At 44.4% G+C, this 17,500-nt stretch overlaps 2 protein-coding genes across 3 annotated transcripts in view; one reads left to right on the top strand and one right to left on the bottom strand.

The window, feature by feature from the left end:
- The window catches only part of LOC143963884 (very-long-chain (3R)-3-hydroxyacyl-CoA dehydratase-like), a 56,036-nt gene extending 51,222 nt beyond the window's left edge, over nucleotides 1-4,814 (top strand). Inside the window, exon 11 of the mRNA XM_077473624.1 lies at nucleotides 1,411-4,814. Within this exon, the coding sequence (XP_077329750.1) occupies nucleotides 1,411-1,487 (77 nt within the window). The 3' untranslated portion in view covers nucleotides 1,488-4,814. The remainder of the gene's footprint in view (nucleotides 1-1,410) is intronic.
- An 11,273-nt stretch (nucleotides 4,815-16,087) lies between these two features.
- Nucleotides 16,088-17,500, bottom strand: part of LOC143963341 (integrator complex subunit 14) — a 27,849-nt gene continuing 26,436 nt past the window's right edge. For both annotated transcript variants that reach the window (XM_077472955.1, XM_077472956.1), the window contains one exon: nucleotides 16,088-17,500. This exon is cut by the window's right edge and continues 889 nt beyond it. The gene's annotated coding sequence lies outside the window, so the exon portion shown is untranslated.

Here is a 17,500-nt window from a genome sequence, read left to right as displayed (position 1 = left end):
GGCGGCCACACAAAATATTGACACTTTGGGCCCAATTTGGACATTTTCACTTAGGGGTGTACTCACTTTTGTTGCCAGCAGTTTAGACATTAATGGCTGTGTGTTGAGTTATTTTGAGGGGACGGCAAATTTACACTGTTATACAAGCTGTACACTCACTACTTTACATTGTAGACAAGTGTCATTTCTTCAGTGTTGTCACATGAAAAGATAGAAGAAAAGATTTACAAAAAATGTGAGGGGTGTACTTACTTTTGTGAGCTACTGTAGACAAGTTTTTTTGTCACACAGTATTTGCACAGCGGTCTTTCAAACACATTTTTTTGGGGGGAAAAAATACACTTTCATGAATTAAAAAAAAGAAACAGTAAAGTTAGCCCATTTTTTTTTATTTCAAAACTGATCACTTTTATTGTTATCACAGGGAATGTAAACTTCCCTTATGACAGTAACTCTTTATGGAGGGATCGGAGGTCTAAAAGACCCCAAATCCCTCCTTTGCGCTTAAAAGTATTCAGATCGCCAAAATTGGCGGTTCTGAGTACTGTAATTTTTTTAAATCTGCGCCATCGGCAGCTGAGTAAGCCAGATGTGACGTGGCTTCTGGGATTTTACATCGGAGATCCCAAATCCGGCTCCGTCCGGGTCTCAGCCTAGCCGGCTGGTGACTCGGGTCTCCTGGTGGGACGGGAGCGGTGGTGGTGGGGGGGGGGGGTGGTCTCCTCTCCCGTTACTTTAGGTTACAACCTGAACGGCTTTTAGCCACATCGCTTCTTATCACTAAAGAGCCAATCGCCTGCTCCTAATAAAAAGTTCCGGGGTAATGCCTGCAAATTTGCATACGGTCGGTGTGAAGGGGTTAACGAATGCAAATTTCCAGGGAAAAAGATTAACGAAAATATATTTTAGCGCACACAGACGCAACACAATTAGATGCCCAGTTTTTGATTTAATATTGAAAAGATGAGGTTGTGTCGATTTAATTACTAAACACCACCAGGCTCGGTTCACGCTATTGCGATGACTGACAGACCGCATGTGATTCACACCGCATTGCTGTGCAGATCACCTGCGATGTCTGTGCGATGCAAATTCAGGCGTAGGATCTGTACGGCAAAATGGTGCAGGACCCTCTTTATTTTGGAATGGGCTATTCAGACCCGTGTAATCCGATTCCACAGTTCGCACCGTGTTCTACAAACCAGTTTGTATTGACACCCGCAGCGGTTGGCAGAGCGGTGTGAAACCGTCTGCGATTCAGATGTGATGCGATTAACCTGCACAGGAATCGCTGCTATTCCGTCATCGCACCGGTGTGAACCGAGCCTTATGTTGCTGACATCGGTAGGTTTTAAAATTGTATGCCTGCAATTCCATTAATTCTTTTTTTTTTTTTTTTTCTCCCAACAGGACTCGCCATCAATTTTCGTCACTTATACAAGCAGAGGCGCAAGCGTCTGGGGAGTCGGAAAAGGAAGACGGCATAATGTTTTTTGCATTTTCTTTTTTTGTTTTTTTATAGTGGGTGGGAGAAGGTTTTTTGTTTAATTCCCCAAATCTTTTATTTTTCTTGTTTTACTCCTTAGTACGGGGATAGGCAACCCTGGCCCCCCCAGCTGCGGTGAAAGACAAATCCCATCATGCCTCTGCCTCTAGGAGTCATGCCTGTGATTGTCAGGGTCTTGCAATGTCTCGTGGGACTTGTAGTTTCAAAACAGCTGGAGGGCCGAGGTTGCCTACCCCTGCCTTAGTACATTGTTTGGTTGTCTTTTTTTTTTTTTTTTTTACTTTCTAGGACCACAAAAGTCGAAGGGCATTCCTACTGAAAGCTGAACAGTAGAAGGGGATTGATTGAGTGTAATGAGCCATTATCACTCCCCTGTGAGACACCTACTGACCTCCACATTTAATCTTTATTTGTGTCCTGCACCATGCCCTGCCCAAAAAAAGGCGATTTACTTCTTCCACCTATGAACTGTAATTTACTATATAATGGTTATTTTCTTACACTAGCATGTGATTTCTGCAAGGATAGAACGGAGAATGATATGAGGCCAGTACTGAGGGATTGTGGAGGAATTAGAATTGCCCTTATTATAGTTCTAATACCAGAACAATCGTACCCTTTAACGTGATTGTAAAGGTAAATAAAAAAAATAAAATAAAAATAACAAACATGTCATACTTACATCCGCTGTGCAGTTCGTTTTGCACAGAGTGGCCCCGAACCTGGTCTTCTGGGGTCCCCCGGCGGCTCTCACAGCTCCTCCCCACATCGGATAACCCCCTCGGAGAAGCGCTCTCCCGAGGGGGTTACCATAGAGGCCAAATACAGGACTCGGGCCCCAGCGCTTGCGTCATTGGATTTGATTGACAGCAGCGGGAGCCAACGGCTGCACTGCTATCAATCTATCCAATCAAGAGCCGAGAACCCCGGGCAGAGAGACGGTGCGTCCCCGCCTGGGTCAAAATCTTCAGGTATGTAAAAAACGGGGGGGGGGGGGGGGGGGGTGTTGTTTTGTGGCGGTCACTGATGGGTGTTTTTTCACCTTAGTCCCATTTCACACTGGGGTGGCGGGTCCGTTGGTACAGTGCCGCTATTTTTATCAGGGCTTTACCGTCGTATTTTTGAGGGTATTCGGCCTCTAGCGGCTGATTTTAACCCCCGCTAGCGGCCGAAAAAAGGTTAAAAAAATTGCGGATTTCAATGGGCAGGACGGCGATGGAGGAGTGGCATACATACCGCTCCTTGACCGCTCCAAAGTTGATGCTAGCAGGATTTTTTTTTTTTTTTACCGTCCTAGTGTGAAAGCCCTCGAGGATATGCGGGGACATGCTCACAGCCGCAGTATCTGTCAGCCTGGCATTGATTTGTACAGGCTGCTGGCTGTTTTCGCGATGCATGTAAAAACCTGCATTTAAAAAAAAAAAAAAAAAAAAAATTTTGCAAGAAAATTACTTGGAACCACCAAAACATATATAATTTTAAGCAGAGACCCTAGAACAGGGGTAGGCAACCTCGGCCCTCCAGCTGTGGGTAAAACTACAAGTCCCATGAGACATTGCAAGACCCTAACAATCACAGGCATGACTCCTAGAGGCAGAGGCATGATGGGAGTTGTAGTTTCACCACAGCTGGAGTGCCGAGGTTGCCTACCCTTGCCCTAGAAAATAAAATGGTGGAGGTTATGACGTGACTGGTAGCATCGGCTTCCTGGGACACAAACAAATTGGGCATTATATTGTGTTTTGTGTTCACTAAAATTTATCTGCTGCGCAAATACTGTGTGACAAAAAAAAAAAAAAAAAAGCAACTCCCACCATTTTATTTTCTAGGGCCTCTGCATAAAATTATATATATATATATATATATATATATATATATATATATATATATATATAATATAAATTTGGGGGTTCTAAGTCATTTGCTAGCAAAAAAGAAGCAGATTTTTACATGCATTACAAAAAACGCCTGTATAAACACCCACCACAGCCAGCAATACAACATACTGTAGCTGCTGACTTTTCCTATTGGGGTACTTGCCTGTCCTGGCATCCAGCAGTCTCCTCACCTGAGCCGATTCTTGAAGCGCCTCTAGAGTGCATCTTGGCTAAGAGACCGGTTTCCTACTGCACTTATGCGAATCGCGTTGCCCTTTCCCTGATGGGTTTACTTCCTCTTTCATTCCCTGCAAAGGTAAAGCATAATGGGCTACTATGTATCGCATAGTAGTCCATTATGTGTCACTTACCTGACACAGGAGCCAGCGAAGTCACCGCTGTCCCCTGTAGTCCGGCGCATCCATCTTCTTGGTGGGTCTCGCTGCTCCACCGATGTCATTCGGTGAAGCCGCGATGACGTCACTCCCGCGCATGTGCACGGGAGCCGCCGCTCGCGGCATATCGCCGTTGACAGCGGCTCGTTTAGTGCGCCTGCGTGCCGCTGTCTACGGCTCATGCACCGTAGACAGCGGTACCTGTCTTTCGGCAATTTTCTCCTAAACCGTGTGATACCGTGTGATATTACCTACAGGTAAGCCTTAATCTAGGCTTACCTGTAGGTCAAAGTTGGTTATAAGGGTTTACAACCACTTTAAGCCTTCATTGGCTTCTAAACTGTGAAAGGGTTTGGCTGTAACTGGTCGCAGCGCACTCCTTTTTCCTTGTGTGTGAAATAGACTTCAGAAAACACCAAGGGGTCTGTTTACAAAAATAAAAATTTAAAAAAATTGGCAAAGTCCTCCAGTTCTTTAGGCCATTTTCTCTTCTTGAGTGTTCATATATGAGGGGCAGTAGTAAAATCCTGCTTTCTAGCCACTAGATGGAGCCGAGGAGCTTAGGAAATACTAACTAATATTCTAACAAGAGATACAATGTAACAACTCTAGAGAATGATCGAGGGAATTGGTGAACAATGTGATCGTCGATCACATTTATCATAAATAGACCCCTCCCCCTGTATCCCTTAAGTAACCCTACACCTAATAAAGTGTATAATGCTGAGAACAGCAGAGAATTAAGTTATAACGCCGCCCTAATCTTATAACTTGTACATTGGGTTATGTTCATCCCCCTGCGTAGCATGGACACACATTGTATAAAGATCCCACACTACTTGAATATTCATCAGCAGGTTCTGACAATGTATAATGAGGATGTACTATATACTTTCCCTGTTATAATAAATAGAAATTATATTTTTGGGTAGCACTGTATTAATTCTAACTGTAATTACATTATATAGCTGACATCCACACAACGGTTGATTTATTCTTATCCACAGTCATTAAATCTAGTGCTTTACCCCCAAACTGTCATCTGTGTGTTGTTCTTGCTCAGGTTCCTAGTATGAAACGAAATTATCGTTTTGAAAGTGTTAATTTTGTGCATAGTTCATTCTTCTTTTCTTCTTTTTTTTTTTTTTAACCACTTCAGCCCCAGAAGATTTTACTCCCTTCCTGACCAGAGCACTTTTTGCGATTCGGCACTGCGTCGCTTTAACTGGCAATTGCGTGGCCGTGTGACGTGGTGCCCAAACAAAGTTGACGTCCTTTTTTTTTTTTTTTTTCCCCCCCACAAATGGAGCTTTCTTTTGGTGGTATTTGATCACCTCTGCGTGTTTTATTTTATTATTTTTTTTTTTTTTGCGCTATAAACAAAAAAAGAGCAACAATTTTGGAAAAAGCGCATAATTTTTTACTTTTTGCTATAATAAATATCCCCCAAAAATATATACACAAACACTTTTTTTCCTCAGTTTAAGCGATTGATTGGTTTGCGCAAAAGTTATAGCATTTACAAAATAGAGGATAGTTTTATGGCATTTTTATTCATTTTTTTTTTTTTTTTTTTTTTTTACTAGTAATGGCGGCGATCGGTGATTTATTTTTTTTTTATTTTTTTTTTTATTATCATGACTGTGACATTATTGCGGACACATCAGACAATTTTGGGACCATTGGCATTAATATAGCGATCAATGCTATTGCATTGATTACTGTAAAAATGTCACTGGCAGTGAAGGGGTTAACCACTAGGGGGCATGGATAGGTTATGTGTGTCCTGGGGGAATGTTTCTAACTGGGGGATGGTCTGTGTGTGACGTGGACACTGATCGCTGCTCCCGATGACTGACAGGAAGCAGGCGATCAGTGTCCTGTCATTAGGCAGAACAGGGAGATGCTGTTTACATCGGTATCGCCCAGTTCTTCAGCTCTGTGACACAATTGCGGCGATCGAGTCTGCGGGTCCCACCGTCACGGAGCTCGCGGCAGGCACGTGCGTGCATGGCAGGAAATTACAAGTAGTATACAGGTACGTTACTTTGCCCAGCTGTGCCATTCTGCCGACCGTATATTTGCTGACAGCGGTTGGCAAGTGGTTAAATAAATTGTTTGCCTATTAACCGCTTACAAACTGAAAGTTCCCCCCCCAATTAATGATCAGGCCATTTTTTGTGATACGGCACCGCATCGCATTAACTGACAATTGCGCGGTCGTGTGACGATGTACCCAAACAAAATTGATGTCATTTTTTTCCCCCACAAATAGAGCTTTCTTTTGGTTGTATTTGATCACCTACAGTTTTTATTTTTTGCACTATAAAAAAAGCGTCAATTTAAAAATAAAATAAAAAATTCTTTATCGTACATCATGGGACACAGAGCCTAAGTAATTACTTAATGGGTCATGGGCCACCTTCAGGTGATGGACAGTGGTATACCCACTCAAGGAAGTTCACTCCCCTATATAACCCCTCCTCCTTCCTGACGTACCTCAGTTTTTTCGCCAGTTTCTAAGGTGTTGGAGATGAGTGAAGATGTGTTCTGAGGAGCTCCAAGAGGGAACCACGCTGGATTTAAAAAAACCTCCACAACTGGATCCATGCATGCCACTGCGCCCACAGGATGGTCCCCGGGCCTCACATAGAAGAACGAGGTTTTGCCTGTAACACTTCTCTTTGAGGGCTGGACCCTAGGGACCAAGGACTCTTTTTGGTCTTGCTACATTACCTAAAGTTGTCCTGAGGGGTGCTATACAGGTCCAAAGGAGTGGAACCCCTATTAAAAGGGACCCGGTCTTTGAAGGTTTAAGTGTGCTGCCTGCCGTGATGGGCGAAGTTTGGATCTGTCTGTTTTCAAGAGAAAAGCTTAGGAACTGCAAAGTCCACCTATGCCTTTTCTTCCATATGTAACACTGTAATGCCTTAAAGTCTCCTCTAGAGGGAGTAAGACTACACATACCCTTTCAATCCGTGCTACAACAGCGTGCGTGTCCTAGCAGCTGGAGGGGGTTCTTTAGTCCTCCCCCCCAAGTGGGGAAACTGAGTGGCTGGGGGTACATGTACTGTGAAGGTACAATTACATCCTGTAAGCGGTGGGCAGTGTGACATTCTCAGTATGACGGCACATTTGTAATAAGCTCAAACTGCAAAGTATCCCGCCCCGCCCGCCTGCTTCCCTGACACCCTCCCCCCGAGGGGTGTGGGGCGTTTTTTCTTAGAGAAACATTTACTTGCCTTTTGTTATATACAAAGAAGCTTTTTCTCATAGAGAAGACAGAGATGCCGCATGGCGGTTGCAGCCTCCTCTCCTCCTTCTGGTCTGTGTCTCCAGACCCGAAGCTGCGGCGTTCACGCGCGGGCGGGCTTAGATTCTCTTTGAAAGAGGAGGTGGGCGGGTTGAAGGGGCGTGGCTAAAGCCGTTGGAGCCGTGTGCGGACTCACGGCGCAAGGCAATCAGGCTTACACCTGAGAAGTCTGGGGGGGGGGGAGAGATAAAGGCTGACGCCCTTATCACTAGATGTGTGTACTAGAGCAGCTGAATGTAGAGCTGCCACAGGAGCGCTGGAGCATGCGAGGGGTGTACAAAGGCATTTTCGGTATAGGAGAAAACATTGTTTAGCATCAGTTTAATCTATGCTGCCATTGGTTTTTCTTACTATTGCTTAGCAAATAGAACAGTTCTTGGAGTGTCTCTGCTTTTGTGCTTGGCACTATGGCCTCCAAGGTTACTACTAAGGCACCCAAAGTTCCACCCCCAGGCGCTGGGAACTCCAGTCATGCCTCCACACTGTCCTCTTCTCTGGAGATGCCATATATGTCAAGCCAGGGCGAGTCTTTGGAACAGATTGGTGGTGCAACTGCTTTTCACATTTCAGCCCCTGTATACGTGACTGAAGATGCATTTTCGTCTGCCCTGCAGGGCTTAGAAGGAAGATTAGCAGCTTTAATTACATCCTCCATCTAAGGGGATAGGAAGCGTGCTAGATCCCCCTTCCCCACCTCAAACCCTTTACCAAGGGACCAGTGGGCAGAGGGTGAGGTATTACCCTCAGGCGATCACGTAGAAAAACAAGCCGATTTTTCCTCTGTGGAGGAAACAACAGTTGATAAACCTTATGCAACCTCGCAATCTGAGAGATTGATGGTACAAACTCTTACGGAGATGGTTCGTTACACTTTTCATGCTACCCCTAACAGAGTCAGCTGAAAGTTCGGTCCCTTCCTTGGCTTCTTTAAAACCTTTACGGCTTTTTCATCAGGGGCGATGCTAGGTCTACAAAAGATCTGGGGATAGAGCCATAGCAGCGTAGTAAAGAAAGTCATACACTTGGGTGGGCATATACAGTAATATACATGTATATATATATCCCCAGAGAGCCCCCCACTTACATCAAGGTCCCCAGAGAGCCTCCCCCTTGCAGCAGGGTCCCCAGAGAGCCTCCCCCTTGCAGCAGGGTCCCCAGAGAGCCTCCCCCTTGCAGCAGGGTCCCCAGAGAGCCTCCCCTTTGCAGCAGGGTCCCCACAGAAAGCCTCCCCCTTAAAATCAGGGTCCCCAGAGAGCGGGGCTATAGCCCCAAAAGCCACCCCCTAGCGACGCCACTGCTTTTCATGCATTACTAGAAAAGCTTATTTATACTGAATGGGATCATCTAGATGAGCAATTTTTCTCCCTCCAACGAGTTTCTCATTTCTCTATCCCATGGACAAAAGAAGGAAAGTACCAGCAGTAGACGCTGCGATTTCCAGCATCATGAAAAATTTTACTTGTCCAGTAGACAATGCACAAATGCTTAAAGGATCCAACAGATAAGAAGTTGGAATTTTTGGTAAAATCCTCTTTTTCCTGGCAGGTGCCATTTCTCAGCCTGCAGTCGCTGCAATAGGCATCTGTCAGTCCCTAAAGGACCAGTGGTAACGTCAGAGAAGGCAACTATCCAAAGACAGTGTTCAAGAACCGAAAGAGCCTTGCCCATCAACATCCTAGAGATTCGGGCAGTGCTTCTGGCTCTGAACGCCTGGTCTTCCAGCTTGAGAGGTTGTCCTGTCAGGATCCACTCCGTCGATGCCACAGCTGTGGCCTATCTCAGTCACCAAAGGGGGCACCAAGAGTGTCTCATCGCAGAGAGATGTGAACCATATTCTAACTGGGCAGAAAGAAATATTCCATGCCCATCTGCAGTCTTCATTCCAGGAGTAGAGAATTGGCAGGCAGGCTACTTAAGTCGCCAGCAGATTATTCCCAGGGGAACGGTTTTCTTCACCCCAACATATTTTTGGGCTGTTTGTCAAAGATGGGGGACTCCGGCCGTAGATCTTCTAGCGTCCAGTTTAACATAAAGTTAGTCAACTTTGTGTCAAGGACAAGGGATCCATTTGCATGTAGAACAGATGCGTTGGTGACCCGTGGGATCAGCTCTCACTGATCTATGCATTTCCCTTTATTCAATTGCTGCCTTGACTTCTTTGCAGGATAAACCTGGAAAGAAAACCAGTAATTCTGGTACCACCAGCATGGCCCAGAAGGTCATGGTATGCAGAAATCCTAAAGATGGCAGTGGAGGGTCCGTGTTCCTTCCACTAAGGCCCAACCTGTTCTCACAGGGGCTGATATTCCATCCTACTTTACGAATGCTCAATTTAATGGCCTAGCTATTAAAAACCCACATTCTGAAGAAACGTGGGCTTTCTGGGTCAGTTATCTCTACTTTGATTAATGCAAGGAAACCAGCTTCCAGAACAATATATTATAGAGTCTGGAAGGCTTATGTTTCCTGGTATGAATCCAAGGGTTGGCACCTTCGGAGATATATCATAGGCAGAATTCTTGCCTTTCTACAATTGGGCGTAGAGATGAAGTTGGCCTCAAGGGCCAAGTCCAAGCCTTATCGATTTTATTTCAAAGACCGCTTGCTACGCATTCTTAGTCCGTTTTTTTAATTTATTTTTTATTTTTTTGGCAAGAGGTGATACAGATTAATCCGCCAGTTAAAACACCTTTAAGTGGGACTTGAACTTTTGTCAGTGTTACAAAAACAGCCATTTGAACTGATAAGCATATGCCCTTAGCCTTTCTGACAAGGAAGCTGGTATTTTTGGTTGCTATATCCTCCTCAAGGAGGGTTTTGTAATTGGCTGCTCTTTCTTGTAAATAGCCATATTTCATTATTCATGAGGACAGAGTGGTGTTACGCTCTCGTCCAGGCTTTTTGCCAAAAGTGGTTTCAGGTTTTCACCTGAACCGAGATATTGTCCTGCCATAGTTTTTTTTTTTCCAAAACCACGTTCCAGGGAAGAAAAGTCAGTGCATTGTCTTGCTGTGGTGAGAGCAGTGCGAATCTATTTAGACAACTGCTCAGATTCTTAAGACTGATGTCTTATATATTCTGCCAAAGGGTCCCAAGAAAGGACAGGCAGGATCGAAATCCACTGTCGCTAAGTGGATTCGGCAAGTTCTAATTCAAACTTATAATTTAAGGGGTAAGATTCCCCCTTTTTCAAGTTAAGGCGCACTCTACCAGGGCGGTTAGTGCTTCTTGGGCAGTTTCACCAGGCCTCCATGGCTCAGATCTGTAAGGTCGCAACTTGGTCTTCAGTGCATACATTCACAAAAATGTTATCAGGTGGATGGAAGGAGGATATCGTTTTTGGGCGCAGTGTGCAGTATAAGTCCTCAAGTCTGGCGGTACCCTGCGGGTTGTATCTCCCTCCCCTCAAGTAGCATTGCTATGGAATGTCCCATTGAGTAATTACTTAGGCTCTCTGTCCCATGATGTACGATAAAGAAAATAGGATTTTTATTAGAGCTTACCTGTAAAATCCTTTTCTTGGATTACATCATGAGACACAGAGTTCCCTCCCATCTTTTGGGATTTAAATATATTGCTTTGCTACAAAAACTGATGCGCTCCTGGAAGGAGGAGGGGTTATATAGGGAGTGAACTTTCTGTATTGGGTATACCAGTGTCCATCACCTGAAGGTGGCCCATAACCCAAAAAGTAATTACTTAGGCTCTGTGTCCCATGATGTACTCCAAGAAAAGGATTTTACAGGTAAGCTGTAATAAAAATCCTATTTTTTTTTAACTTTTTGCTATAATATTCAAAAAAACATAAAAAAAGGAAATTTCTTCATCAGTTTAGGCCGATATGTATTCTTCTACATATTTTTGGGGAAAAAAATAATAATAAAATAAGCGTATGTTGATTGGTTTGCGCAAAAGTTATAGCGTCTACAAACTAGGGGTTTTTTTTTTTCCGTGTTCCCGGGGAGGTGTTTCTAACTGTGTGGGGGGTGGATGGGCCTGACTGGAGGAGAGATAGAGATCACTGTTCCTAATCACTAGGAACAGCAGATCTGTCTGTTCACATTAGCAGATCCCCATTCTCGCTCTTTCCCACGAAAGCTGGTGGCCAGGCATGCAGCAGGCTCTTAAAAGGAGCCAACGTACACCTACAGCAATTCACAGGAAAGAGCCGACCTGCCGTAGTATAATGACGGCAGCTGGTCGGCAAGTGGTTAAATGAGATTAACAGCATACACTTTTAGAATATCAGCATTGTAATAACAATACAAATACTGGTTGTACTAGAGAATCCGATATAAGATTGTTTGGAAAACCTCCTTTCATGTTGAGTGCTGCCTGTCTGCTGGCCGTCTTTCCACAATGTTCTGGCTTCCCTGCATGCTTTGCAGCTTCTCCATTTTTAGCCCATGGTACTTTGCTGCCTGCAGACCTTCCTATACTGACTCATGTCGTGAGTGCTGTCGGCCATCTTTACACAACTTCCTGGATTTCTCTGCATGCTTGTAGCTTCTCCTGTAAGGACTACATATCCCATGGTACCAGTGTTCTGCAAGAGCCATCTTGGTTCACCCCCACAGTCGGCCACAGGAAGGATACAGTGAGAAGGCAGCAAGCGGACATCTTTTTACACCCACCGGAGTCTTGCATTTCACACTTATTTTTTAAAATTCAACATCAAAACAGTCAGATGGATTATTAAATAATGTATTACCCAATATAAACTCAGTTTACTAGTTAAAATAAGTGTGAAATGCAAGACTCCAGTCGGTGTAAAAAGATGTCGGCTTGCCGTCTTCTGACTATGCTTACTGTGGGCGACTGCGGGTTGTACCAAAATGGCCGTGACGGAATGTCACTTCAGTTATAAAAGTCGACCGCTTGCCTAATCTCACAGAACGCCTGCAAGCAGTGATTCCTGTACTGACTCCGCCTCCTGAAACTCCTCTCAGCACCGCTGAAGCTCAGAAGGTGGGGCTCTGAAATGTGACACCACAATTGTACCTACCTACAAGACATAGTGACTATGTGTGCACAGCCTATTGCATTAGCGTGTGCACCCTAACGCTCAAACATACGTGTGTGAAATCTGATAAAATAAAGTAGCTGATATCCGGGTTGGTTTGATTATCAAAAAGCTAGTACTAAATGCAGAAGACTAATTTTGTTCCTGAAGGACCATCCAGGTCCATCTGTCACTGAAACACTTTTATGGCCTGCACACAAATTGGGAGAAGTCCTTCATTTTGCCCATAGACCCTGAGGCATGTAGTGTGGCAAACTCAACTCTCCTCCTAACCTGTACGTTCTACCTTAGCTATTTAGGCAAAGCTAGTGCCACCAAGGTCCAGGGGGGGAGGGGGTGTCAGAAATTACGTAGATTGCCAGCAACCTTACCAGGAAGTGGGAGCAGGTACCTGGCTTTGACAGGTATCCGCTCCCCCACCCCGAAAGGTACCAAATGTGGCAGCAGAGGGGGGGGAGTAAACAAGCAGAGCTTCCGCTTTGCTCTTTATGTTACATTGTAGACCCTGGGCACAGGGAGGCTTTACATGTCCGGACCTTCACCCCTATTTTCTGGCTATCCACATTCACAGATGCCCATGACTGGGCAGTTGCGGATGATACTAAGTCCTTGGTAGTCTTGGAGGCTGCTCATTTGAAACATTACGTAGTAGTCTTACCCCCCCATGAAAATGGCAGTGGTAATTACTAAGGCAGTGAAACTGATCAAATCACTTTTTGCTAAATAATGGAGAGCCTGAAAACATGACCGGTTGGGGCGCCTTGAGGACTGGAGTTGAGAAACGCTGCTCTACTCAAACCACTTTCCTTAATTCACAAGGCACTTCTGCCCTCGTTTCATGTGGATTTGACCCCCCCCCCCGATGCTCAGATGGCAGGCAGAGTTAGCGGAACTCAATGGAGAAGATTTAGCCCCTGTACACACGGTCGGACATTCTGCCAACCAAATCCGTCGGATTTTGCCCGTCGGATCTTATCCAAAACTGTTGCATACACACGGTCGGACTAAGTTGTCGAAAAATCCGATCATTCAGAACGTGATGACGTAATTTCGTTACGATGGGACTACATTCAGGCTAGTAGCCAATAGCTTTGATGTAGGAATTTGATCTGAGCATGCGTGGCACTTGGTCCGATCAAAATTCTCTACACATGATCGGAGTATGTCCGATCAAACCAGTTGGTCGGAAAATATTTCCAACATGTTGGAAAACTGGGTCCGACGGAGATTCGGATGGAATCAGTCCGATGCAGACCACACACAGTCGGATTATCCGACGACACGGTCCGATAAGACGCATTCCGACGGATTCTCCGACCGTGTGTACAAGGCTTTAAACGATATTTGGGACTAAACCCTTTTACAATTGGTCGCCACAAGAGATCAAGTAATACAATTTAAAATACTTGACATGGTTTATTTAATGCCTCACAGAATATACCAGGGATATGCAATTAGTGGACCTCCAGCTATTGCAAAACATCATGGGTGTCATCCTTGTGGCTGTCAGAGTCTTGCTACCCTCTTTTTAGAGGGTTCCAGCTCCCACTTCCTCCCAGTGCACCTCTCCCCCCCGGCAATCATCTGGCATACATCCCAGATGACTGCCCGGCCAGTCACGCCACGCGGCTCGCATCATGCGCAGTGGGTGCCCGGCTGTGAAGCCACAGTTACAATGCTGGCGCCGTAAAGAGGAGGGGGAGACGAGCGGCAGCGGATTCGTTCCTCCACCTCGCTGGACCGGCAAGTGTCCGATTAATAAAAGTTTGTAGCTGCTGACATTTTTATTTTTTTTATAAGCGGAACTCTGCTTTAACTATTAAATTATAGGTATTGGAATGTCCTTTAAAATTTGGCTGTTAGTGAAGGTAACGAATACGAATTTATCTGAAGTTACAAATTATCCAAAATAACGAATGCCGCATCTAAAGAAAGGAACGTAACAAATTAATAATAAAAATGTTTTATTATTAATTAGTTCCATTCCATTTGTTTAGATGCAGCATTCAATTTTTCGGAATTGTATTTGTTTCATTTACTAAGAAAATTCCAATACCTAAAATTTAATAGTTAGAAATTATCTGGATTTTTTTCTTATTTTCGGATTTAACGAAGGACCCGAAAACTCCCACCCAAAAAAAAATAAAAAAATGAAACAAAAACGAAAAAATGTTTCATCAGTACACATGTCTACCCCCTACTCCAAATCCCCCTCCTAGCGCAACCACCCCTCAATCATCCCCCCCTCTGGAAAAATAAAAATCAATCTCCTCATGGTGGCCACCTACCTCACATGATACCACACTGCCCAAGGCAGCCGCCCGCTCCTGCCCACCCCTTGTCCCGGTCCAAAATGTTCCTGTAGTCTGTACCAACAAGTCATCACAGAGACTGCTGTACAGGTCAGTGCCAAAAAAAAAACACAAAAATAGATAAATAAAACCCACAAAAAAGAGTGGCAGTTGCTTTAGGTCCCGTTTCACATGGACAATGCTGCAGAGTTGCAAACCATGGTGGATCACTTTGTCAAAAGCTTCTGACTTATGGTTTGCAGGCGATCAGGAGGTGAAGCACTGCCTACCACTTATCTGAAAGCCTTCTGCACTGTGTCCTATTAGATGCAGCCCTATTAAAGTGGAGGGCCACCCTGAAAAAAAAAAAAATATATAAAAAAAATTACAAAAAAAAAAAAATCTAAAAAAAAAAAAAATGAAAATTTTTTTTTTTTTTTTTTTACTTACCAGAAGTGCCTGTTGCTAGGCACATCATTCTAATCTTCCTCTTCCTCCTCCGCGGAGATCTTCTGTCTTCTCTCCTCCGTGCGGCGTCTTCTGGGTAATGGGTCGCGCTGTGTTCTGGGAACTGTGTGTTCCAGAACACAGAGCGTCCCATTCACAAAGCGATGCGTGACTCGCGCATGCGCAGTAGGAAACGGGCAGTGAAGCTGTAAGACTCCACTGCCTGTTTCCTTTACAAGGAATGGCGGCGCCGGGACCTGAGAGCCGAGGGACGGGTCGGCCTCGGGCGGCCGACATCGCGGGCGCCCTGGACAGGTAAGTGGGCTGATTAAGTCAGCAGCTGCAGTGTTTGCAGCTGCTGACTTTTTTTTTCATTTTATAAACGGCCCTCCGCTTTAATTTCCATTGGGTGTGTCCGGAGGACAGATTGGGGGTTATTTACTAAAATCAAATCCACTTTGCGCTACAAGTGGAAGTGCAGTTGCTGTAGATCTGAGGGGAACTTGCAAGGAAAATAATAATAATAAAAAAATAAAAAAAAAAAAAGCATTTTAGCTTGCACATGATTGGCTGATAAAATCAGTAGAGCTTCCCCTCACATCCACAGCGACTGTACTTATAGTGCAAAGTGGATTTGACTTTAGTAAATCACCCCCATTGTCTACCTAACATTACACATCCTACTTTTTTTTTTTTTGCCATACCACAAAGCCTCACGGACGCACACCAAGACGTGCGAGACCATCTGTTGGGTTTTGACCACCTCTTTGTTTTCTTCAGAAGAAACAGATTTTAAAGTTAAATTCCAGGAATTCAGCTCCTTTGCACAAAGTGAAGACACACTTTGAGTCAAGTCTAAGGAGGTTCATGACATCTCCTGAACTTAACTCTATTTATTTATATCGGACAGGTTTATTGCGCTGCTGAGAAATACACTGGAGGCAGGGCTGAGAGAGGCACACAGGGCAGTTATGCCCACCCCTCGCCTCTGCTGCCCATTCAGAGAAGCCTTTGTAATTTGCAAATGTGTTCACATAAAACAAAGGTTTCTGTGAAGGGGCAGGAGGGGGGAGGGATGGGCATAGCAGCTGTCAATATCACCGTCCTAAATCGGTGCGGCGCCGCACAGATTTCAAAAAGTAGTTTCTGTACTACTTTTTGCAATTTCGAGCTGTGAAAAAAATGCACTTTTTTTAATAAAAAAATAAATAAAATAATACAATTGTAAAAAAAGTTAGCCCAATTTTTTTTTTATATTGTGAAAGATAACATTACGCCAAGTACATTGGTACCCAACATGTCAGGCTTCAAAAGTTGTGCCCACTCGTGGAATGACGACAAACTTTTACCCTTGATAATCTCCATAGGCGACATTTAAAAAAAATTCTACAGGTTGCATGTTTTGAGTTACAGAGGAGGTCTAGGGATAGAATTATTGCTCTCGCTCTACCGATCATGGCGATACCTCACATTTGTGGTTTGAACACCATGCTACTCACATGTGCAAGCTCGTCAGGATTTCAAAAAAAAAAAAATATATATGTTTTCTTATTTTACAAAAAAAAAAAAATGTATAATAATATATGCACCGACACTGTATAATTGACATTGGCAGGGAAGGGGGTTAACATCGGGGCAATCAAAGGGTTAAGCGTGTTCCCTGGGAGTGTTTTCCAACTGTGTGGGGGATGGACTGCCAGGAAGAACACATAGATTGGTCCTGCTTACAAAAGGAACAGAATATCTCTGTGTACTTCCCTGTCAGAACAGGGATCTGCCTTTTTTTTTTTTTTTTTAATTGACAGATCCTGTTTTGCCTCTGTGAGGCAATTTCGGGTGGCCGGAGAACACCGAGTCCGCCAGACCCGCTGATCGACTCCCCCTCCATGCAGCGGGAACATGCGGCCCACAGTATCTACTGCACGAAATGACGTACAGACACGTTGTTTCGTGCAATAGAGCCGCCCTGCCGCAGTATCTATGCGGTTGGCAGTAGTTAAAGTGTTGCTAAACCCACAACAGTAAAATCAGTCTGCATATGCAGCATAGCATGCTTGTTATACTCACTATGGAACATAAGTATTTAATCCTCTGCATTGTGTAAAAGGCTGTTTGATCCTGTATGCACAGATCCTCCCCCTCCCTACAAATGTCTATCTGGGGAAAGCCAGCTTACACAGGCAGGGTAGCCGAACTGCACATGCTCAGTTGTGTCTTTTACGCTGGAGAGAATATTTACTTGTTGTCAGAGCTAGCCAGGTCACATGATATTGACACCACACATGTGGGCCTGTATACAGGCTGCAGTGGAAATCTCCTTCTACCTGAACTCTCAGCACTGGAGAAACTGCAGTTTATCACTGACTGTGGTATACAGATCAGCCAAAAAAAAAGGTATATAGTGGCAATATTTTAATGTAAAAAGATGTATAAGCTGTTGAACTATTTTCATATTACTGGGTTTAGTAACACTTTAAGCTCCTAGCAAGCTTCAGAACTCATTGAAGCTTGTTGAAAGCCTGCTTAAAGTGGCAAGCAGCACTCCCATTAGGATCTGTGGTCAACATTTACAAACTGAACAGTACTTTTGAATGCTTGCAGAAAGCACGGCAAATGCTTTACCAAAGCTCGCTGTTCACACTGCTCT

This window comes from Lithobates pipiens, unplaced genomic scaffold (genome assembly GCF_037356315.1).
Source record: "Lithobates pipiens isolate NorthernLeopardFrog02 unplaced genomic scaffold, aLitPip1_a1.2 Scaffold_8, whole genome shotgun sequence".
NCBI classification, from domain to species: Eukaryota; Metazoa; Chordata; class Amphibia; order Anura; family Ranidae; genus Lithobates; species Lithobates pipiens.
This window is presented reverse-complemented; position numbering and strand designations above follow the sequence as displayed.